The sequence below is a fragment of the Gambusia affinis genome, linkage group LG19, assembly GCF_019740435.1.
Source record: "Gambusia affinis linkage group LG19, SWU_Gaff_1.0, whole genome shotgun sequence".
Lineage (NCBI taxonomy): Eukaryota > Metazoa > Chordata > Actinopteri > Cyprinodontiformes > Poeciliidae > Gambusia > Gambusia affinis.
Genome location: NC_057886.1, coordinates 22,122,175 through 22,147,290, shown reverse-complemented (window position 1 = coordinate 22,147,290; position 25,116 = coordinate 22,122,175). Strand labels below are relative to the sequence as shown.

Sequence of the window (25,116 nt, the reverse complement as noted above, 5' to 3'; positions counted from 1 at the left end):
GAACGTGCAACAATGTTTGGCTCAGTTGGTTATGTTTGGTAACTTTTGCATCCTATTTAGAGGTAAAATTATTCAATCTTCAGGCAAGTAATCAAAGGAAAGATATTTGGCTATTGGGAAAATTAACTTGGGGAAAAAGTTGTTTTCTACAAACTCAGAATCCCTTGCTAAGCTCAGATGCATCCAATCTATGAACTACATATCTTTGCATTAGTTACTATTGCCTTACTTTTTCTTGGCTGAGAAGCTGAAGCTCCTGCAAAGAGGCAAAACATTCCCAAAAATGAGGGTGAATCATAATCAGTATATAGCAGTTTCTTGTCTTCTTGGGTGTGACGGACTTGTGATCTGGTCCGGAGAGTCAAGACAATCCAGTCACGCACCTTTGGGATGTTCTGGACTAAAATAAATTTGTTTTATGAACTTTTCCTTTTGTCTTTCAGGACTTAAAGTATCTGCTACTGATGGATAAAGTCAGAGACTGAGGTCTGAGACCAGTCAGAGATCTTCTGGTGGCTTTGAGAGCCGACAAACAGAACATTATCATCATCATCACAGCACCACATTCCCTTTAGGAGAATCACAATAAACCAGTGAATAGTATAAAAATACTTTAATATCATCAGCATACAGACAAAACATCCATCGACACTGCAGGGAATGCTAACACACACAGACTACAGCTGCTTTCAGTGGCTGTTAGAAATTACAAAACTGTACACTCATCTCTACAGCACGAACAACACTGGACCACGCAGCACCTGAAGGCAGCAGGACGAATTTACAGACGAGTCATGAAGGCAGCATGGACAGAAATGCTGACCCTGCAGCAATATCTGTTGGAGAATTACAATATTTATAAGAGCCCTTCAAATTAAAACCTTGCTGGATCAAATGATCCTTTCCAATGACTGAGGGCAAATCACACACAGATCGATAAAAATGGTACCAATAAGAAATCTTTAAGTTTGAAGCTCCACCTCTGAGTAACTCAGGGTGAAGTGAGAGGCAGCAGCCTGGCAGTGTTGATCAGATTTGGTCCAGATTGGTATAAGATCCGTTTCTATGGATACCAGAGGTCTCTCAGTGGCTTTCAGTCCAAATGGTGACCCAATGTTTCTGGATCTTCCGGTTCTGGGTCGAGGTCACTTGTTCCCGGATCAGGAAACCATCATCATCAACATGCTGCTCGGTGTTACCCATAATCCTCCTCTGCTGGAGCACCGCCGTCTGCCACGCCTCAGGACGCACAAAGAACTGACACTGCAGGAAAAAAAACAGAAACACTGTTTCCACTCAACCACAGCGGACAGGTGGGCAGGTGAGCAGACTGACTGGTGAACAGGTAAGTAGGCGGACAGGTGAATGGGTTAAGATTAGGGCAAGTAAACGTGTAGCAGTTGTGTGAATCAGAGAACAAACAGCCTGAATTGTCTTAAGCTTTATGGTGAACATATTCTCTGATTGGTTAAAAACATCTAATAATGGGCGTGGCCATAACTGCAGATAGATACTAACCAAAACATGGCTGCTAAATTTGATAAAGTATAAATTCTAAGAAAAGAGACGGACAGAAAACTAGGAAGCAAGTCAGAAAGACGGGTTAGTTATTAATTAGCAAGCGGTACTAACCCATCCTAAAGCAGGCAGTAAGCACCACAAAGCCAAGTCCTTGCAACAGGCCTTGGCTGCAGCAGTATGTACAGTCAGTAAGCAGGCAGTAACCAGATTGTAAGCACAAAGTAAGTTGTTCAGTCTTCCGTAAAGCAGTTTTCTTGCAACAGTCAGTAAATGGTAAACAGTCGGGCGTTGGTCCTTGCAGCAGGAGCCACCTGCAGCAGCTTGTGCAGTCAGTAACTAGACCGTTAGCAGCCAGTAAGCAGTAAACAGCCGGTCAGTGGTCCTTACAGCAGGCCTCTCCTGCAGCAGCCTGCCCAGCCTCAGAGCTCCTCGGTCAGCTTGTCCATGTCAGACGGCTGGCTCTTCATGTGGGCTCTTTGGGTCTTGGCCTCGTACATCTCCCTGGTGCTGGCTCTCTTGAAGAAGCCACACTGAACAGCAGGGGGCAACATAACAATTTACCAACCGGCGTGAACGGCGCCATGGGGATGAGATGATGAGAATGTCTCATGTGGTGGATCCTGAAAACCAGCGTCAGGCTTCACAAACCTTCCAAAGCAGAACGCAGATCAGAGCCAGCAGCAGAACTCCAGCCAGGACTGACACCATGATGATCCACCAGGGGGCGCCAGAGTTCAGTTGCAGCTCAAACTCTGGGTAAATGCTGACCTCAATCTGCAGACAGGAAGCAGAGACTCAGGGAGCGTGCAGCAGGCCGTCAGGCTGGGACGGGAGCAGCAGGGTGTTACCAGTGAGGGGGACGACTTCATGGTGACGGTTCTCTTCATGGTCTTCAATTTCAAAGTGGCCAGGCCTTGAACCAACACACTGCTAGCATCTCTGTAGTCCTGAAACACAACAGGAGGCATTCTACTCAGTGGCCACTAGAGGGAACTGCAGCACAATGAAGCTCACATCTATAGTTCACATGTTTATTTACCTGTCTTGTTAACTTTCAGTTGAATAAAGTTCGAGATCTTTGTTGATTTAGTAATAGAATATTAAATAATGGAAGTACTAAATATAATTTTATTCATGACTGAAAATTACATATAACTACATATAGCCTAATTGATGAATTATGTATAAAATATCATTTCAATTTTGATTAGGGGATGACGGTGTGAGTGATAACAGTATTAGGAAGAAAATGCATCATGAAAAAACGTGTACATAAAATAAATGGCTAAATCTTTGGTTAAGATTTCTTCAACTAGTTAGATATTTATATTCATGCTCTTATTTTGAAATAAGTGAAGCCTGTTTACGCAGCAGTTCTGTTTCCTCTTCTTGTGTTCTCTCTCTTTTTTCTCCATTAACTTTATTTCAAGCAAGAAACATAAAGGAGGAAAATAAAAAAGAACAATAGAGAACAAAATCTAACAATAAATGCAATTCCTAAGTGTTTATTTAGAATTCTTTAGCATTAGCTTCCATTTAGCATTAGCTTAATGCTAGTGAGCATTTTAGCACTACTAAAGTGCTCGCTTAATGTTTATGGTTAGTAACATTTTAGCTAGCGGTGGCCACAGCTGGTGGAAGCTGACAGCTGATCATCGTTCTGGGTAATGGTACCTCAATCATGGTGGAGTTCCACAGCCGGCTCTTCACCAACAGAGTTGCAGAGTTGTTCATGTTGAGCAGAGGACAGGAGAACTTCACACACCTGGCCCCACTGCTGCAGCTCTGCAACACACATAATGATCACTTTTCTTTTGGACTCCGTCGACCTGAACCTCCAAACCATTGAGGTCCATCAGAAGGTTCTCTCTGTTTAGCCTCCAGTGTTAACCACATTTTCAGAAATCTGGCTTTTTAGCTGAAGCTACAAAGTTCAATATGTCAAAGTGGAAACCTTCACTCTGTGGACAGGTTAAACTGTCCATAGTCAAGTATTTACCAGTTTAAAGTTCTTCCTCTGTCTCTGCATGCTGAGGACTGGGAGAGTTTTCTCTTGTTGTTTCCTTTCCTCTTCTCCCTTCATCCCCAGCCTCATCCTCATCGTCCTCTCATCATTGGACATCTGAACAAACAAATGCACACATCAAGCATTTATTCTGACTGTTATTTTGAAAACAGTGTGGATGTTGCCATGGTTACCACAAGCTTCAAAGGGTTGATGATGTCGCCGTGTGTGCATTGACGATTCGAGGTGCCTTCCAAGAGGACCTCTGTCAGGTACAGCAGCCACTTTCCGTTCGCCACCTCCTTCGGCCAATCGAACTCGACCTCCAGCTCGCCAAGGTGACCCAGAGGCTTCCCCTGGACGTGAACCTGTTGGAGAACACCCGGTTACACCTGTCCGCTCTCTGGTTTGGAGCGGTCCTGATCGTCCAAACAAACCTGAAAGGTGAAGACCACCAGACTGCCCACATCCTCCGTGCTCTTCATGGCCCGCTCACCAACCACCTGACCACTGAAGAAGACTGAACCCGGTTTGATTCTAACAGGAAACAGTCAGAGGACCACTTAAAATAAACTACTCTATTATTTACTTTGATTCAACAGAACAAAACCTGTTACTCTGATATGATCCATTAAAAGTAAAAAAATAATTCACCTGTTTAGTTTAAGGCCACTAGATGGCACCCTATCACTAACCTTCAGTGAGGTTTGCTTTTACCTCATGAAGCAACATTGTGTCAACCTACTGAAAGCAGAACTGTACCCATTTTATTACCAGCTGTTCGTCAGTAAACTGAGTAAGTTCTTACACAGTGAGAGTCGCCTGCAGGGAATACTCCACCAGCAAGGAGACGAAGACTGGAGACAGATCTGACTGGTTGCTGAGCCTGAAGACACAGAGACACACATCAGCATCCGGTGGTACAAACTCAGACTGAGACGTGTGAGTGGGCGCCCTACGTGGACAGCACCAGCCGAGACTGGATTTCCTTGGTGTCCAAAGCGATCGCAGATGGCTCAAATTTAATGAACATCTGAATCTGGAACACAGGAGCAGAGAGTACAGATGGATTGTGGTGCTACAGCTGGAACGCCATATGCAGAAACGGGAATTTACCTTCTGGTTGGTTTTGAAGGGATTTCCCAGCTGACAGAGAAGAGTGGCCCCATCAACAGAACACTCAATGGCTCCTGAGCTGCCCCCCTGAAGCAAACAGAAACAGCAAAAAAGGTTAAGACCCAGATCCTTTAGGGTTCTCTAGAATCTCCTGTGGTTTTTCACAGGGACTAGAACAGGAGGCAATGAAATCCCAGTGCTGAAATGTCCAAGAAATGTTCTGTATGTGACTGATCAGACCAATACCCAATAAACTCAGGATTCATTTGGAAATCAACTTTTTAGTGAAAGATCTCTCTTTTGTAGTCAGACCAAACCCATTCATTCTGTCGTACTGGAAGATTCAGGGAGTTTTCAGCCCTGATACTTCAGTTTACTTGGTTTGATTGGGGATTGAAGTGGCAACATTTATAACATTTTCATCTGTTGCAGTTCACTTTCACATGGAGCCTGTTCCTGTGGGAGCGCTGCACCAAGAACCACTGAAGGAAACGACACAAAAACCTCCTAAAAGACATGAGCACAACTTCCTTGTTCACAAAATATTAACAAAAACGGAGTGGTGTCAGATTTAAGAGGTTGTACGATTTCCCTTTTGTCTTTGGTAAAAAACCTTGAGCTGTTTCTCCAGCTAGCACTAGGCTGACATGTTTGTTTTGGTTGTATTTACCCAGAATGCCCTGCGCTACATTCTGCTCCCTGCTTTTGCAGTGTTCTCCGGTCCTTTAGCCGTTCGAATCACAGCAGAGTTCACTTCAGTCTGACTGATATCTAGGTTTGATTGCACATTCCCATGAAACAGACTTTCTAGGCAAATGAACAGGAGTTGGATTAATGCAGACTGAACAGGACTGGTGTGAATCCACTGTAAATCTTCACCACAGGAAATAAAAATCTCATCTTCGTTGCCTTTTTTTGGACTCCAGAGTAAACAAGCGACGGCGGGACGCTGACGTTGAGGACAGTGTTGTGAGCATCCTCTGCTAGTCGGCCTGGTGACGCCGTGTTGCTGACGTTGACCTCCAGAAGTAACCTCCTGATGCTGCTGTTGTAGTTCAGCAGTTGGTTGCCGTCCTGCCTGAAAACAAACGGATCAACAACAGAACATCAAGAACCGGATGTGGCTGGAGGAGCTTTTAGGTCCTGATGCAGGACGGACTCACGCTGGTGGTTGTCATAACTTCCTCATCTTTACCCCACCTGTATTTGTCTCAGTGGTAACCGGTTCTGATCAGATCAATATTCTGACATGATCCAATCAGCTGTTTCACTCACATGGGGAAGGGTTTGTAATCCTCATCTGTGAACCAGGCCACCATCTGAAGGTTACTTTGACAGACGTTATCAGACCCGCAGGCCTTCTTGATGTGAATCTGAATGGTGAGAAAAACAAAAATCAAATAGTGCTACAAAAGATATTTCTCTTAAAGCAACTGGATCTGACCAGGGTTTTGGTGAGTTGAGGTGTCGGGCTTAGGATGGGGAAGCGCTTCAGATCTTGAACAATATTGCTTCTGTTGGGAAGTTTCTCATTTAGAGAGACGTTCAGGGAGAACACCAGAGGTTCCACCACGTTTTGGATGGTACTCTGCAGAACACAGATAAACAGAACATTTTATTTAGTTTACCAGAACATAGGTCAGGTTTTCCAGCTGATAAAGAGAAAAACACAGCAGATGTGGAAGTAAAGTAGTCTAAAATTAACCTGAAGGTCCAGCATCAACCAACCACTTCAAAAAATGGGTTCCAAGTTTCTAACAGCTTTTTGTTTTTGTTTAAACTCTGAACAACAAGGATGTGGACTATGTCACCAGCAGACTGATTAACACGTCACAGCAACATTTGTCGCAATCTGTTGGACTTATCTCTACCAGCAGAACTTCCTCTGACCCGGTTGTAGTCAGAATTTGGCAGATATCAAACGCAAGTGCCAGAACTCCACACAGAACAAGACAGCAGAAACATTTTTGGTAAAAAAAAAAAAAAAAAAAAAAAAAAAAAAAGCTCTGGCTGATTGAAGAAGCAGCATTTAGCTACAACTAGGAACATGTTAACGTTGATTAATTAATTACATAGATATTACTTTGTTAAACATTTTAACGTAAATCATCACAATTTCCTTTTTCCATCCAAAAATCTTGAACCGGAACCTTTGTATCGTGTTTCCGCTACGGTTGTAAATCTGATGCACCAGTAACGTCCGCAAACAACACCAATAAATGACAAAAACGCTTCTCTTGACTCATTAGGGGTTAATTTTTGCTTAAATAAACAATCTGATGGGATGCTGGACAAGATTATTGTTGTGTGCAAACTGTGCTAAAAGCAGTTAGCATATCAGCAAAGCCTAAATTAGCATCGCAATGCTAACCATGTAGCAGCGCAGATGTCCCCAACGTCAGCATCCACATCTCTAAAGGATTGTTTTCAAATGACCAGCACTTAAAAGATGAATGGTATAACAGCTCTTCTATGAATCTGTTGGTTTCTATGACCTAAATAGAAACCAACAAAATGTATTTGTTGCTGAACTCATATGTTTCTTTATTCAATAACTTAGCAACAAAAATGGTTTTTGAAATGAAAAAGTTGCTCATTTTGTTGATGTTTCATTTATATATTAAAATGTGATTAACTGCGATTAACTGATTACAGACCTTTCAATTAGCTCAGCTAAAGATTAGAAGGTGTTACCATGGTTCATATTGTCATGTGCGATGAGCTCAGGTGCCTGCAGGTGGCGCTTTACCTATGTGTGCATATCTCACCAGCAGTCCGGCTTTCAGGGTTTTACACTTTCCACTTCCTACTGACTGGATGCTGGAGTACACGCTCTGTCTGTTGTCATGGAAACGGAGGCGGGGCGAGAGACTGGTGACGTCTCCAGTCACAGTAAAGTTGACAGCTGTGAGAAAAGAAAAAAAAACCCGACTGAAAACAACTAAAGTTACAATTTAAAAACAAGACTTCAAGTTTGTGGACATTAGAAAAAAATTGCCACATTCTGCATTTTTTTTAAATTTATTTAACCTATTTAACTTTTTTTTAAATACAATATCATAGATATAGTAGAAGATGCAAAGAAACAACTAATTCAGTTTGTTTTTAAAAAACATTTCATCACATGTAGAACATATATATTGTTCGTACAGTTTTGGCTTAATTACGTCTGTGAGTAAATTGTTCTTTCATCTAGTGGTCTTTTTTGAGTTAGTTAAAGTTTACTAAATTAGTTGATGATTATTTGAATAACTGATTAATCGCTTCTTAAATTTTCTCCAGCATTTCAGGAACAGGTTTGTGATGATCTGTGGATTTTCCAGCATGGCAGACAGGCTAACGCGATAGCAAAGCAGATGAAATCTTAATCAGAAGCACAAAACAGAAGCCAACATGCTGGGATCAAATCCTGAAAAGAACAAGACTTGGTAACAACCTGAACCAGCTGTCCCAGATGTTTGGTGTGTTTCGGCCTTGGCCTGAAGAAGTTTATGTGATTTATCAGGTCTAATACTATTGGGAATATTTAGAGGCTATTTTTCACTGAGACAGCCAGGGGAAGTTAAGTCCAGAACATTTTCCTGATCTTCATGTGACAAAGTGTCTAATAATCTAATTATTCTGAGAATTACACCATTTATTACATCTAAATCAGATCAACTAACCCAAAACTTCAGATTAAGAACTTCAGGAAATGCAGATGAAGCAAGAATATTAAAAATGATTAGACTTTAAACAAAATGTGCATAAGGTGACAGTTTTACTCTCAGATGATGATCAGTCCACTTCATCTACGACCGGTTTATTCACCTCATGAAGGGGGTCACCTTGACTCTGATTGGTCGGATTAACGACAGCACACACACACACTCACACAGACTTCTGCAGAGGGAGTGAGTGTGTGTGTCAGACGGAATAATATCCGTTTGTTTAATGCGATTTATCATCCACAGAAACACCGGGACACTCAAGGACACGCCATGATGTCATCTGCCGTGTGGGCGGTGCAGGTGTTGTCATAGCAACCGGGTGACCTTTCCTCAGATTGGACAAATTAGCACAATGAGGACATGCAGCTCATCAGATACGGTGATTAACAGCGGGGGTTGATTAGCAACACGCGCAGGAAGCAGCTGTCATTAAGCAGTGCAAGTGAGCTCCAGCTGCAGGAGACGGTCCAGTTTGACTCCACCAACGTGGCGGAGAGGGTCAGTCGGACCTGCTGAGTTTGACCTTGAAGCCAGAAGCATCCAGGTGAAACAGCAGCAGGAGGACGACCGCTTCTGGAAAAGCACAGAGGAAGTCTCAGGAAACATGCAACCCAATGCATCTCAAAGTCTCATTCACAACATTTACAGGAAACAGAGAAACTTTGGTATTGAGAATTATATAGCCGTCTATCATTCCAACTAACAATTATTTTAGTAATCGATTATTCTATTTATTATGTGGATGATTATCTGGGTAAAAATTTTACATAGTCTGGTGATTTTTAGGTTTACCACTTAAGCCCCACAATGTTTGCTAATTCTACCCATTTTTACTTGATTTTTGTCACTTTCTCACCATTTTAATTAGGGCTGAAATGATTAATTAGGTCAATCACGATTAATCAAGGACTGAAATAATCAACAACTAATTTAGAAATCCATTAACTGGAATATTAAGACAAAACAAATCCATTTGCTGAAAGAACAACATTAATTAAGTGAAAACTACAATAAAAAATCAATGGAAAATTCAGACGATTAACCAGTTAATCACAGAAAAATTTACACAGATTTTTAATTTAACCACATAAGACTTTTTTATACAAAATTAGAAATAAATTAAAAGATACAAATAAACAAACAATTCAAATCATTTTCTAAATTGTAAAATAAACATCTTCCTGAGTAAAACATATTTACAGATTAGTAATTTTTTTTATCTTAAATGCAAAATGTATATTTGGTTTGTACAGTTGGAATTTAAATAATTTTCTGAGTAAAAAAGGCAAATTGCCTTTTTGTTAACTTTAACTAAATTGGTCAATTATTATTTCAACAATCAATGAATCACACATTATTGTTTCAGCACATGGTTCTACTTTTTCACAACCTTCATATTGCTCATCACAAATAAACTGCAAACTCACAGATGCTGCTGAGGTTTTCTCCAGCGTTGAACTTGAAGAAGAAGCACACCTTCACCTTGATACTGAGAGACAGACCGTGTTAATGATAATTACCACAATAATAAAGATGAAGGCAAACTTGAACAGTTTCCTCTGATTCTCACTCGGTCTCATTTCGGGCGACCACACCTGGAGAAACTCTTAATGTGGTGTTCAGCTGGATGACGGGGCGAGATCTGAGGAACCAACAGAAAATAAAGACCTTTAGCTCAAGCAGGTAAAGTTTTGACTTAGAGAAGCTCTCCTACAGTACCTGAGGAGGGCGACGGTATCGTCCAGAGAGCCGACCAGGAGGTCTGGGTAGTGGTTTCCATCAACATCCACACCTGCAGCCAGGGAGTACCCGAAGGTCTTGAACCCAGGAGATACAGAACGTCCTTCGATCATCTGAGGGGGACAGGTGAAGGGTAACAGGTGATATGGTTGAATTACCAACTTAATTTAGTGGAAAGGTTTCAGTATTCATATAATGCTGGGGTCTGAGTTGCTTTCTGGCATATACCCATATGCTTGGGATCGTAAACTGGTTTAGGGGATAAAGGAAGTAACCTGACAGGTTTGGGATTGAGGTAGAACCCCCATACTCTGCTCAAGATATGACATGCATCTATTGGTACATGTCATAGCAGAAACTACAAAGTGGTAGACACCATTGGTGATGGAAGTCATTTTGCTCAAGATGAAGGCCTTGGTTGTCTCTAGATGGAATAAACCATCTCATATTCTGGAGTTGGAGTTGTCCATGGAGAGCAGGAATACTCACAAGCTCCTTGGTGTTGGAGGTTTCTTTGAACAGACACCGTGAGCCAAAGGATGAGGACCGAGGGCGAACCGGGTCGGCCTGGCAGAGGATCCCAGTAGAAACGTCTTCCACTCACATGACTGGCAAAGTTTCTCTCATGTTCTTGTATTATTTGGGGACACAGAAGCTAAATGGGCTATTGTTCAGGACCTCAAAGTCTATTGGTGCTTGTCATAGCAGAAACTACAAAGTGGCAGACACCATTGGTGATGGAAGTCATTTCGCTCAAGATGAAGGCCTTGGTTATCTCTATCATCTTCTAAAGCAACAGAAAGGTATTGTGGCCAGAACAACTGCCTCTACATAATCAGATGTAGAACTAACCATGTACTCAAAGTGGATGTCCACTGGACACGTCAGTTCAAAGGTAAATTTTTATGACTGCATGGTTCACATCAGACTACGTGACATCAGGCTGATAAGGTTGAGAGTTAGTGCAATCAACTGCCAGGCTGCCTCTTTGGGCTGTACTGATGACAGGTCTGCAGTGTCTGCCCTGGTGGAGAAGAAACAGACCTAGGTGCCCAACGAGCTCATCAAACATGGTAGTATCCATTTGGATTGTGGGAAATGAAGGAATTTGTCACAATGAATGTATGCACTATGGAATCTCAACCATCAGCAGACAGTCTACATGGCTCACTAAGTATGCCCAAGTATGTGGGAGTCTTTAGAGGCCATTAATTATTGAGACGCAATAATCAAGACCTTTAGCTCAATAAAGGTCAATAGACTAGAATATAGATACTAGTCTATCTATATTCTGGCCTTCACCTTTGACCAGTAGCAAGCATGATTATGCTTGCTCAACATCCTGGAGACAAGCAGCTGAAATGAACTTCCTCTGTTGGTGTCAGCCTCAGAGGTAGTGAGAGAAGCTCCATCACCCATGAAGGATAGAGGTGGTGCTCCACCAAAGGAAAGAGGCCCAGAGGTAGACTAAGAACTTTCCTGAGGGATGTTGTACCTCTTACAGCCTAGAAATGTCTTGGATCCTCAAGAAAAAGTTAATTACAGGGTACATTTATGTCTGAGGTACTCTCTTGGACCTGTGAATTAATGGATGGACCCATAGGAAGACCGAGGACATGTTGGAGAAATGATGTTTCTCGGTTAGCCAGGGAATGCCTTTGAATTTCCCTGGGATAGCTGGCCCAAGTGGCTGGGGAGAAGGAATTATTTGTGTTCTGTATATTCTGCTACCTAAATAAAATACTGGAGGGATAGATGGACACACAGTTTGATTGATGGATGGACTGGCCTGTGGGAACACTTCTGCAAAGATTTGACAATTTCTGTATCATATCCCACAAATTCCTGAACCAGGACAGCACCAGGTTTTGTTTGATACCTGACTCGGTTCTGCAGAGATTCCCTCTTGGCTCCCAGTCCAGATCATCACACATCCGGTATCGTGAAAAGGAGCTCCCACTACAAAGTCTGAAACACAACATCACATCACTACATCACGTCACCCCAACTGATTACTGATTATTAGACGTCAGTATTGTGCTGCTGCCTCACCCTGATAGCCATCTTGGTTGAGGTCCCCTGCTGCAGCAACAGCCATTCCAAAAGCAGATCCAACTGAACCCATCAGAACCACAGTGGCTTCAGAGTGGAACCTCCCTCCTTTATTCATGTAAACATAAACTGCCCCACCCACCTCCTGCTGGCGGTTGAAGTAAAAAGGAGCACCCACCAGCAGGTCATTCCACCTGCAGGCCAAATAACCAAACAGGAAGTGAAGAAGTTTTCATCAACTGGATCAGAATGCAGGTTCTGCATCTGTTAGTGCTTTATCAAAATGATTTCTCACCCATCCCTGTTGAGGTCTACGGCTACCACGACGTTACCAAAGTACGAGCCAACCTGTTGACCTCGTAGAGTCTGCTGAATCACCAGATCATTGGATCGCTTGACCGCCAGCATCACAGAACCACGGGCATCCATTTTATTGTCTCTGGGAGCCCCTGTTCACAAACACATCAACACATTGGTGAGAACATCAAAAGACCCCAGGAGCTGATGAGGGACTGAAGGTTGTCTTTACCTGCTACGATGGTTTGACTCTCTGCAGAGAGAAGGTAAAGAGCCTGAGTGACCGAGTATCCTGCAGGAACACACAGTTTAGTTTTTAAGATGCTTCATTAATTTCAAAATGAGAGCAGCTGCAGTTTGATGTGTTTCACCTGCTATCATTAGTGTAAACAACACAGATCACTGATTCACCATATAGACCTAAAACATCAAGGTACTCAGGCACCTTCTAAGCTTCCCTGATGCTCATCAGAGACGATGACATCTTGAGAAGGAATGAAACTCAGATCAGATTCTCAGGAGAAGAGTCACTAACAGAAATAGCTCACCTAAATAAATATTCCTATAACTTGAGTTCTTGTGGTCAAAGGAGTTCTTTGTCCAAAAAAAGTCATTGTTCGGATTCATCCAGAAGGCATAAACATTTCCTGGAACACACAGATTAAAAAGTAAATAACACTGGAGAAAAGAAATGCATGAAACATCATTTGAAAAATTGCTTCAAAGTTCTGCGGAGACCAGAACACATCTTTTATATCTGTACATGCCTCTGATTTAAACTTCAATGTATGTGATTTTGGTCCACATTAAGACAAACCAATTTAGTTCCTATAATACTTAAACTCTTCCACTTTTAGGAGGACCTTGCCCCAAGCCAGAGAAGTCACTGCACTCTCTCCAGCTCAAGATCATTATCTCTGACTTGGAGGTGCTGGTTCTTATCCCAGCTGCTTCACACTCAACTGGGAAATGGTCCAGTGAAAGCTGCAGATCACGGTCTGATGAAACAAACAGAACTACATCGTCTGCAAAACGCAGAGACCTAAAAGGCCACCAAAACGGTTACCCTCAACACCTTGGCTGTGTTCATGAATCCAAATCAGTGACAAAGGGCAACCTTGACTGAGTCCAACTCTTGTTTTGTGGACATGAATCAATGTATAATAATGGCGCCTGCAGGTGCATGTCACTAGCTATAGTGGCTAACAGGTGACGTCCTATACAGCAGTATATATCAATGGGTCTGAATGCTTGTATGGTTGTGGATGTGGAAACCTGGAGGTGAGAAAGTAACCAGACATGTGATGGTGACATCATAGAGGGGCGGGACTAAACGGAACAGGTACCTTGCCAACTGTAGCTCCCAGGTGAGCCAAAGATGGCGTCGGTGTGCGTGATGAAGGCAGAGATTCCATAAGTACACATGCCCTCACCGGTGTGATCCCCCCTGTAACTAAACACACACACACACACAGGTAAAACAGGTAAATGTAGCCCCACATACTAAAAATGGGGTCATGTGACCTACTCGCATGGCTGCTGTATTTGCTCCCAGTTTGGCGGCTCTTCATCAAGATGTTGGCCGTTTCTATGGAGATAGCACCGGCCAATTATCTTTCTATCTCCCTGGTAGACCTTAACGAACCGGTGTCCACATGCCTGCCAAGACACACGGTACACCTTAAATTATTACAGTTGGTGGTTAACGAACATTTTAATTACAGCAGAAAGTTTGGTTGAAATAATCAGCCAATGAGAGCAGAACCTCACCAGAACCCTCCCTCCAGGTCGGCCCTGACTGGCTACTGTGACGCCCAACCACATGTCCTCCAGCAGGTCCACAGTGGGGTCCAGGTCTGCGACAGCACCAAGACAGAAAACTGGTAAGTACTCCAATGAGTACTAGTGAGACGTTTTTTGTCCAACTTGACAAAAACTTTCAAATTGAGGTCAGGAATTTGACTAGGCCGTTGCAACCCATTTGATTCTTTCATTTATCCGCCATTCTGTTGGAGATTTGAGTTTGGGATCATTATTCTGTTGATGACCGTGGTTGGACCAACATTCAGCTGTTGGACCAACCTTCAGCTGTTGGACATTTGATTCTAGAATATTTAGGCATAAAGAGGAGTTTATGGTTCAATCAGGTTCCCAAATTTACTTAGAACAAGACAATTTTTCCTTTTAGAAGTGACATAATCTGCTCATGAACAATGTACATTTTCATCAATATTATTAATTACTAACTCAAAAAGATGCTCCTATATCTTGCTAACTAGTTAGTTCTGTCTTATTTCAAACAGAAAAAGATGTTTGAACTAGAAACTAGCCTACAATAGTTGGTAAGAGTTTATGTTTTGCAGTGTATTCCTATTCCCTGTGGCATACTATCTACATTATCAGTCATCATGCACCAGCTGTCATGTTTTAGTCTGTTTCTATTTTGGTGTGTTAAATTTGATCTCTGGGTTATTTTTACAGTAAGTCCTGACTATGCCCCACTCAGGATCTTAATAACGGGAGTGTGGTTGTGTTGTTCTGAAACAGATAGCAGCTGTCACAGCTCTATGACTGATGAACTACCCATAATGCACCAAGATGGCGATAAGATCACAGGCGGCAACGAATCAGTGAGCTAATCAACTGAAAGTCCAGAGACAAGCAGCTCAAATGGGTTGTTTTCTTCCAGAGTCATGGCTGTCAGGCTGATGGGATGATTATGGAGGAGCTACCATTAATCAGCTGTTTTAACGCTCTTGTTACTTTCTTAAGATGTATTAAAACTACAGTTAATAACTGGGTCGATGTCATTTCAGTCCAATGTTCTGCCAGAACGTCTAGGATCAAATCATTCATGTGGGTTCTACCACCTACACTGCAAAACCATAAAATCTTTAGCATTTTTGGTTAAGTTTCTTGTGTTTATATTGTTGTACTCCTGAAATAAGACAAAAATAACTTAAAAGTAACCTTTTCAGCAACCCAAATAAGTTGTGTTAAGTCAGAAGTTCTTGACTATAGATATTAAAGTGCTGGTTCCACTGGGAGATTTCTTTTCACTTAAAACAGGAAAAATGTTTTGTTTTTTTTTAGAAGTAAAAAAAAAATCCCAACTAATACAACGAAACTAATACATTGTGATCTATATTCAAGAATAATTGACTTTAAACAAACATACATATCTTGCTGAATTTTGAAGTTATTTTTGTTGTATTTCATGTGTACTAAATTAAGATTGTGTGCTGGTTTGATTTTATTTAATGTAGAATATTTTTGCAGTGTACCCCAGCATTGTTTTGCAGGTAAAAGTCTTTAAATGTAAATCCTCTGCAGAGGGAGCTGTGTATCAAACCAAAGATCCCTTCAGGCTGAACTCCAAAATCCAGAAACCTCCTCTGAGAATAACCAGGATGTTCAGATCCAAGGCTCTACCCCTGAGTCAAAGCAGTTATTCAGGATTTGTTGCTCTAAAACTGAAAGACTTGGAGATCCTGAAGGATCTTGTGTCCGTATCACATGGCCTTATGGGGTCTAAGCTTAATTTGCTCCTTTATTTTAACTGTTGTTTTTCTGAGAAAGGCCAGTAAGGATCAAACTTTCACTTTATTCCCAAAGACCTGTTCTCCACTCTGTTGGGAATTTGGGAACCGATCTTCATGAACAAACTGTTGGCCAACGAACAACGAGGCTTCAGAGTCTCAGGAAGACATCCACGACCCCTCAGCGTGAAGCAGGAAGCACAATGACATGTTGAGAGGGGGAACTTACTTTCATCTATGAATTTTATCCTACTGCACTCTGATGGGTTAGCCGTGACCGGGCAGCTGTACACGCCCCCTGTTCGATTGGCTGGAATGTGAGGCTCCGCCTTCTCCCTGGGAGCGCCGACCAATAGCCTGTCAGGAACAGAGGGGGGCAGTGTTACCTGATGTCTGATTGTATCTTATTTTTCACATGTTGATGTTAGAAGTTTTTTGTTGTTTTTTTTTGCTGCAGATGCGTCTTTTACTACAAACAGTCAAGCATTGACTAAACCAATACTATTTTATTTATTTATTTATTTATTTATTTATTTATTTATTTATTTATTTATTTATTTATTTATTTATTTCGAACAGACAAAAAGTATAAACAATTGTCAAACAAATAATATAGTATTTTCTTATTTAAAAAGGGAATTGAATTGCGTATTTGAATCTAAAAGAACGGTAGTTGTAGCATTTTAAGCTAGAACGTTAATTTTCTTGTTTATTGATTTATTTGTTTAGTTGCATCTTGTATATGTCTAATGTTGCTTACAAAGGTTTAAGTGGTTAAATTTCAAATCTGCAGAGTATGCCAATTTTTTTTCATCTGATTAATTGATTAATCGCAAAGATTATTCTGATGATTAATCAATTACTCTGATGATTAACTGATTAATCATCAGCTTAATTAATCAATTTGGGCATAAATTGTCAGATGACTAATTGATTAATCGATTATTGAAATAATCTTGCATCCCTGGTGTTAGATCCATCCATCCATCTATTTTCTGAACACCCTTTGTCCCTAATGGGATCAGGAGGGTTGCTGGTTCCTCTCCAGCTGCGTCCCGGGTGAGAGGCGGGGTCACCCTGGACAGGTCGCCAGTCTGTCGCAGGGCAACACAAAGACATACAAGACACACAACCATGCACACACACACTCACACCTAGGAAGAATTTAGAGAGACCAATTAACCTGACAGTCATGTTTTTGGACTGTGGAAGGAAGCTGGAGAACCCAGAGAGAACCCACCATGCACAGGGAGAACATGCAAACTCCATGCAGAAAGACCCCGGCCGGGAATCGAACCCAGGTCCTTCTTGCTGCAAGGCAACAGCTCTACCAACTGCGCCACTGTGCAGCCCCTGGTGTTAGATGTTTGGTGTTAAAGGAACAGCGTTTCAACCCTAAATGTTCTCCTGAGCTTGATTGATGGCAGTGACCCGTCATGGTTCTCTGGGTCTCCAGGAATCACAACCTGAGCGTCGCAATGGAGGTCACTGATGCTTTAAACTGACTGTTTTTATATTTGAGTCACATTTCTTTTGATTCTCAGGATAACTGGAGTCTGAAGGACAGACGGGACGTCCAATAACACAATGACAGACTGAGGACAAGTGTCTCCCTCTGATTAGCAGAAGTCATGTGACATAAATCAGCTGGAGGACAACAAAATGTTTGGAGGTCAGTGTGAGCCAAGCGTGACCGGATAGGACCCATCCTGACTGGACTGGACTGGAAACACTGGAACAATGAGGCCAACCAGCTGGGAATTCATTTAAAGGTGACCTGTTCTGCTTCCTTGAACAGGTTAGGACAAGTTTAAGACGTAAACAAAAAGTGTTTACTACATTTTTTGTACAAAATCAATCATGAGAATTTATTGTGATCGGTTCAGAATGACTTGATTTAGGCCGTTTTGTCACAGCTCATACAGTGGTAAAACCAGCTGAACAAATGTGCTGGAGCTCCACTTGGGTTGCTAGGTAACGGGCAGAATTCCACTGAGGTTGCTAGGTAACGGCGCACTGCCGGCTCATTTTTGAAACACCAAAAAACTAACGTATTTCCAAAAAACAAACACAAATAGAAGCTCGAACTGTTTTTAGCAGCACTTGCCTGAACAACAGAAAGTACAAAAATGTACATAATGTGAATTTTGCACAATACGTCCCGTCACAGTGAGGACTGGAGGTCGCCATGGAGACAAAACGATGCAGCATTCACGTCTTTAAATGTCAGACGGATGGGTGGCGTCTCCTACTGACAGGAAGTCTGTGGGTGTGATCACTTCCTGTGTTCACTCAGATACTTTAACTCCCTGTGACCTCTGACCTGTTCTCTGCTCAGGTAGGTTGCCATGGTGATGGAGTCATAGCAGTGTCCGAGAAGAGCAAAAGCATCTATAGGAGATAAGTTATTGATTCAGGATTGTCCTCCATGTCTCCTGGGAGAAACTAATTTCAACGACTTCCAACATTCCTCAGTCCAAATGGGACTTCAGACGTCTCCTGGCAGCAATCAGAGTCCATGTTCTGCCTTCATGAGCCAATAAAATCCCACCGACCTGCCGGATAGCCAATCACGGCGCGCCGGGAGTCTGATTAGAGGAAACTCCGACCTGCAGCACCTGAACCTCCAGAGGAACATCACTCTGTGCGTGAGCTACACCCACAACCAATCCAATTAGTGGACATAAAGAGACAGTAGCCATGGCAACCATGGAGACAGACAGCTGGGTGACCTCCGGTTGAGCCTTGCAAGGATCTCCTTCAGGAAGCAGCAGCTCAGGAGGGAATGAGACACGTATGTTCAGAGACGGAGCAACATGGAGCAATCAGCTGCTCAAAGGGAGGGGTGTGTGTGTGTGTGTGTGTGTGTGTGCGTGTGTGTGTGTGTGTGTGTGTGTGTGGGTGTGTGGCTGTGTGTGTGTGTGTGTACAGGGGAGAGGGAGCGTACCATGTGACCTGTCAGCGTCTGCTGCTGCTTAAACTCATAGTGAGGCCGTACGTGATAAACGGTCCTCCAGAACCAGTTCAGGCTCCCAAAATAAAGTTTGTCCACTTCCTCATGTTCCTTCTTATTAAAGTTTATTCTGCAAAAACACAAAGTCAAAAAACTAAATCTCAGCAAGTACTTTTGGTCTGGTTTCTATGATTTGGTTGAAATAAGACAAAACTTACTTACAGGTAGTTTTTCATCAAGCTATTCCAGATTGTTTTCAGTCAAAAATTTCTTAATATTGATAAAAAATATATAAGTTCTTGTGGCAGATTATTTCACTTATAACATGATGTTTTTCCAATGTTGTAAATGAAATGATCTTCCTTTTTTTATTGATTTATAGCGATCAAAGTTACTATTAATGTACTTTAATATACACACTACAAAAACACAAAGTCTTACTAAATAACTTAGGTCTCGTTTCCCGTACAAATATCTTAAATTTGTCTTGTTTCAAGTTCAATAAATCACAGTTAACTCTTCAGCAGGAAATATAAGCTTGTTTAAGTGAACAAGTCCTTCATATTGATGAAAAAGAACTAGTTCACTTGGAAGATTGTTCAACTTATGACAAGAAATTTTTCCAGTGTTATGAGTGAAATAATCTGCCAGTGGAACGAGAACTTTTTCATCAATAGGAAGGAAATACTGACTTAAAACAAACTTACCTATCATGCTGTAAAACTACTTATTAGTTAGTTATAGTTTGGTCTTACTAAGATATTTTTACTGAACATACATTGTAAGATTTTGCAGATAAACTGTCTGAATGGGTTATTTATGGCTCTATTTTTATGTTTCTGTGATATGTTTGTAACATTTTTGTTTAAATTTGTTTTGTTCTGCATTATTTTACCTAAAACCGTCTCTCTGCTGGCCCCCTCCAGTCCAGCGGTTGGATGTAAACCAGATTCACACGGCTCCGGCGGCGAACACAGAGCGACACCGGAGTGGATTCTGACTCCTGTCCCATGATCCCACTCCCACAGAAACATTCCTGTCCCATCCCACTGCTGGGGAAGTTACTTCCACTCCCATTTTTTCTTCTTTTAGTCTTCAGGCAATGCACTAAATATTTATTTTATCTTGTCCCCATTCTTTATTAACTTGCTTTGTTTTCTGAAGTTTTAATTCAAAAGATGTGAAAACAAAAATAGTTTATCTATGATAATATAAGGAGGCTTTTATACCTTTGATCAAAACCAAAAAACTTTTACTAAAGGGGTCAAAACAATTAATTTTTCAATAGAGATTTATCTGTCAAAATATACTAGGAAAAAATAAGAAATTATTAAATTAATTTCATAAATTTTGGAGGAAAAAACATGGAAGTTTCTGAGTTTCAGCTGTTAATTTTTTTTCTACTTTTGAAACTCAGAAAGTTCTCAGTTTTTGCTATAAACTTTCTGAGATGGATTTCAAAACTTCAGAAATTTTCCAGGAAACGTTTGACAGATAATCCTCCGTAGAAAATCTATGAAATATTTGTTTTGTTCCCTTTAATAAAAAGTTTGTTGTTTTGATCAAAGGTATAAATATTTCCATATTCAACATGTAACATAGACACTCCAAAGTTTTGGGGAGAAAAAACACAAACATTTTGGTGTTTAGAAAGTCAAATTTCTTCTGCTTTTAAAACTCAGAAAATAAATTTTTTTCCAGAAAATTTCTGAGATTCTGTTGCAGATTTTTGACTTTTGAAATTCTGAAATTTCCAAGCTTTTTTCCAAGATTTTCTGGTGGAAATTTACTCCTTGATTTTTTTCTGTCCACAATGATCCAAACACGTAGAAAAGTTTCTTATAAGTTAGTTTCATCCTTTTCCAGATATTTGCACAACAAAACGAGACCCAAAGTACTTGGTAAGATTTAGTGTTTTTGCAGTGTAGCAAGCAGCTCATGGTTGCATAAAAGTCTCCAATAACAGAAAAAGAGTTGCTAGATTTATCACTAGATGTTGTGAAAAAATCTGAAGTCAATATATAAAGTGTCAAAGTGGATAAGTAAGCACCATATAATTTTCTGGAGAAAACGTTTGTTTTCCATTGTGGGTTTTCCAGATAATCGTTTGTGATCTGAAGTTGTTGCCTGATTCCTTTTTGCTCGAGCTGCTGCTGTTTTCTCAGGCTGCAGGAGAACTCAGACGCATTATTAACACTGCAGGGCATTCACCTGACTCCCTGTGCTGCACATTCACACACAGATCTGATCTGATGGAGCCTCCTCATCAGGGACTGTTATCCACGTGAGTCTCATGGAGCCGGATCAGCAGCAGCTGGATGGAGTCGGCCTCCTCAGAGGGAAACCAGTTATCACAAACTGGGAGATAAAACTGCACAGAGTGGAGAACCAGGAGAAACTCCCAGAAGACGAGACACTGCATGGAAATCTGAGCTCCACACTTCTGAGGAAAAACAGGCTGATTGGTTCTGACCTGGTTGTAGTTGAGCAACAACTCCTACAACTCTCACAGCGAGTTTCATGAATCACTTGGTAATGATGATTTGGATTCTGATGGGGTATTATTTCTTTTAATATGAAATATTAAAAATTTGTTTGCTGCAAGTCCATCAAAAATATTTTTTATCTGGTTTGATAAGCAATAACTCCATGTTTATTATGCATTATGCATGAGTACGTCTTTGAAAAATACAAGTAGAGCCTCCTGCACAAACAGCAATATTGCAACAACTGGTTTCTGAAAATTCACAAGGACAAAACGTTTGTGTTTTCACAGTGGTAAAACCTGCTGACAAAAGGTGGTAGACCGCTACTTGGGTTGCTAGGTAACGGGGCCAAATATGGATGGGGTTGTTAGGTAAGTAAGATTTTGAAACAGCTCATTTTCCAGATACTGAAAAATATTGACCTATTGCCAAAAAAATAGTTGTGATTTTCTTTTAGTGTTTGGCTGGTTTTAGGAGCAGTTGAAACTCAAATGGAAGTAGAAAAATGTACAAAGTGTCACTTTCTGCATAATAAAATAATTTAAAATACTTCTCTACTGCAAAAGTAAACACATTTTCTGTGGTTTCACTGCATGGGTTTGACTTCAGATATGAAATAGACAGCAAAAAGGAAGTAATAGCAGCACAAAGTGAGGAAGTTGGGCTATTACGTGATGAATGGTTGTTATGTGGGATCTGAACTCTGCAGAGAACTAATTAACTGTAACTCCACTCAATAAAAGGTTCCCGTCTCTAAAAATGAAGCTGTAATAATATTAACTCTGCTGAGAAACATTTTATATCTCAAACATTCACAGGAGACCCAGATTACTGCTGTTACAGTTCTAGTCACGTATGTTCCAGTGCCTGAGGGCCAATCAGATCGTAGATTTATTTAATGCTCAGAACAGGAAGCTGAGGTTTCACACGGCTGTGAGCAACGGCTCGTTTCTGAACGGCAGTTTGAGTTTATGTGGACACACCTGAGACCTTCAGATGAAAGGAGAGCAAACACACAAGAAACAGAAAGTGATAAACCCAGGAGCCTAAATTCACAGTTCCAGCCTGTTCCTGTGAAAACATTAATCTGCTAACCAATCTTTGCTCCAAATCCTCAAATGTTTGGAAAAGAAATTCCTGGAATGAAAGATTTGATTCAAGGAGCTTCTGAAAAAATTTTTATATCTTGCAAATTACTCAGAAGATGTTGTCATTGGATTAGAACTCAGATGATGTAAAGCTTTGTGGATTAGAAGGGCAGATTATGATACTGTGAGGAGTAGAGGAGCAGATGTGTGGATTAGAAGAACAGGTGTGTGGATTACAGGGGCAGGTATGTGGATTATAGAAGCAGATGTGTGTATTAGAGAAGTAGGTGTTTGGATTAGAGAAGCAGGTGTGTGGATTAGAGAAGCAGGTGTGTGGATTAAGAAGTAGGTGTTTGGATTAGAGAAGCAGGTGTGTAGATTAGAGAAGCAGGTGTGTGGATTATAGAAGCAGATGTGTGGATTAGAGAAGTAGGTGTTTGGATTAGAGAAGCAGGTGTGTGGATTAGAGAAGCAGGTGTGTGGATTAGAGAAGCAGGTGTGTGGATTAGAGAAGCAGGTGTGTGGATTAGAGAAGCAGGTGTGTGGATTAGAGAAGCAGGTGTGTGGATTAGAGAAGCAGGTGTGTGGATTACAGAAGCAGGTGTGTGGATTAGAGAAGCAGGTGTGTGGATTAAGAAGTAGGTGTTTGGATTAGAGAAGCAGGTGTGTAGATTAGAGAAGCAGGTGTGTGGATTAGAAAAACAGGTGTGTGGATTAGAAAAACAGGTGTGTGGATTAGAGAAGCAGGTGTGTGGATTAGAAAAACAGGTGTGTGGATTAGAAAAACAGGTGTGTGGATTAGAGAAGCAGGTGTGTGGATTAGAAAAACAGGTGTGTGGATTAGAGAAGCAGGTGTGTGGATTAGAGAAGCAGGTGTGTGGATTAGAGAAGCAGGTGGGTGGATTAGAGAAGCAGGTGTGTGGATTACAGAAGCAGGTGTGTGGATTAGGTGTTAACTCACAGGTATTTTCCCGTCTCCAGATCCTCATGCAGAGCAACTGAGAATCCAAAGAGATTCTTGCTCCCGATTGTCTTCAGCACCGGAAACGACGTGTCGATGTTGATCGCCAGGCTCACACTGAGGCAGACGCTCAGCAGCATAAACATATCTGTTGCCATGGAGACTCACACCTGGAGGGATTGAGAACCTCAATCACGCAAACAGTTTTCCCAGGGTACTCTTCCGACTGAGCAACAGCCAACAGAAACGATGTGTAGAGAGCTTTAAGCTGATTGGCTGGTTGGATCTCAAAGCTGATTGGCTGTCACCTGTCTGCCAATCTGTAAAGTAAGAAACTTTATCCAATCACCATCTTTACCTCTGCCAGCTCCAGTTGTTACAGCTAGAAACTAGAGACCAGACCTGAAATCTGAGTGTAGTGATTAACTTTCAGAGCCACATAAAGACGGTAACAAAGACGGCCTTCTGTCACCTGAAGAACACCTGCCTGCTTACAGCTGGCTTTGATTCATAATATCTGTAACATTGATGTGTGTTGATGATTTTTATCTTTATGTATTTCATAAATATATGTTCAACAGATAAAACTGATTGTCATGTTATGTTTTATTCTATACTATTTAGGTGGAGATCTTTATATCTATATATGTTCCTTCTTTGTACAGTCATTATCATTTTTCTAAAAAATCTTTGTGTAAAATTAAACTAAACAAACTGACCTGACGTGACTAAGACAGTTTCCACTCTTCGTATTTATGCACATTCAGAAACATTTGGTGTTTGAATGTTTAAAATAAGAAGTTGTAAACATTTTAGCCATTTGTAAAACACCCCTGATATTTGATTAAATGTTTTTTTCCAAGTTGCATCTCATCCAAATGCTTTCTGGATCCACAAACCATTTATTTTAACTGGTTGGATAATTTTACCAGTTTCTCTGCTGAAGAAAAGGATTCCAACATGCTGATTGATCCCTGTTGTACTTTTATCGTCTCATTTTGGTGAAACAAAGTGAGGCGATAAGCCGTAGGACACCTGCAGCCTGTGAAACAGTGATGGCAGCTGGAAAATGACTGCTGCTCCATCAGCTTACAGAAACAGGATGAACTCTGACCTGAAGCTGCTCCCTGATCCTTCTGGGTGAAGGGATCTGTCCAGATGTCCTCGTTCTCCGACTGTCCGACTGCAGCTCTGCTCCGTCTGACTTCTCCGTCTGCTGAAACGCTCTTCTGCACGCGCTCAGATCAGCCTCTCTCCGGATCAGGTCTCTCTCTCTCTCTCTCTCTCTCTCTCTCTCTCTTCTTCATTCTTATTCTTCAGCTGTGCTCGCTCGTCCTGAAATGAAATCATGTCTGAGTGAGTTAACCCGCCCACACACACACTCCTGTTATTAGTGTGTGCGTGTGTGTGTGTGGGGGGGGGGGGTGTGTGTGCGTGTGTGTGAAAGTGAATGTTTTTGTCTTACACTCTCAGCTCAGTTTATTTCAGCTTCCTGTCTTTGTCTTACTTCCTCTCTCCTTTTTCTAATTGTCACAAAGACACACACACACACACACACACACACACACACACACACACACACACACACACACACACACACACATCCCTACAAACCCTGTGAACACACTCAGTGACATTTATTTCTTGT

The 25,116-nt window shown here is 41.4% G+C and overlaps 1 protein-coding gene across 1 annotated transcript; it reads right to left on the bottom strand.

Moving 5' to 3' along the window:
* Window positions 1-598: 598 nt before the first annotated feature.
* Window positions 599-24,807, bottom strand: LOC122821862 (integrin alpha-3-like). The gene is made up of 29 exons (XM_044100146.1): window positions 24,583-24,807; window positions 23,469-23,638; window positions 16,210-16,337; window positions 14,212-14,297; window positions 13,970-14,100; window positions 13,788-13,894; window positions 12,990-13,088; window positions 12,674-12,733; window positions 12,440-12,593; window positions 12,145-12,338; window positions 11,972-12,060; window positions 10,072-10,205; window positions 9,923-9,994; window positions 9,780-9,841; window positions 7,411-7,547; window positions 6,087-6,230; window positions 5,918-6,015; window positions 5,552-5,720; window positions 4,643-4,729; window positions 4,486-4,565; window positions 4,335-4,412; window positions 3,964-4,063; window positions 3,721-3,894; window positions 3,521-3,643; window positions 3,196-3,306; window positions 2,370-2,468; window positions 2,170-2,295; window positions 1,909-2,051; window positions 599-1,263 (listed from the first exon to the last, which is right to left on the bottom strand). The coding sequence occupies exons 2-28, from the start codon at window positions 23,624-23,626 to the stop codon at window positions 1,941-1,943; spliced, it is 3,111 nt and encodes a 1,036-aa protein (XP_043956081.1). The 5' UTR covers window positions 23,627-23,638; window positions 24,583-24,807; the 3' UTR covers window positions 599-1,263; window positions 1,909-1,940.
* Window positions 24,808-25,116: the final 309 nt, after the last annotated feature.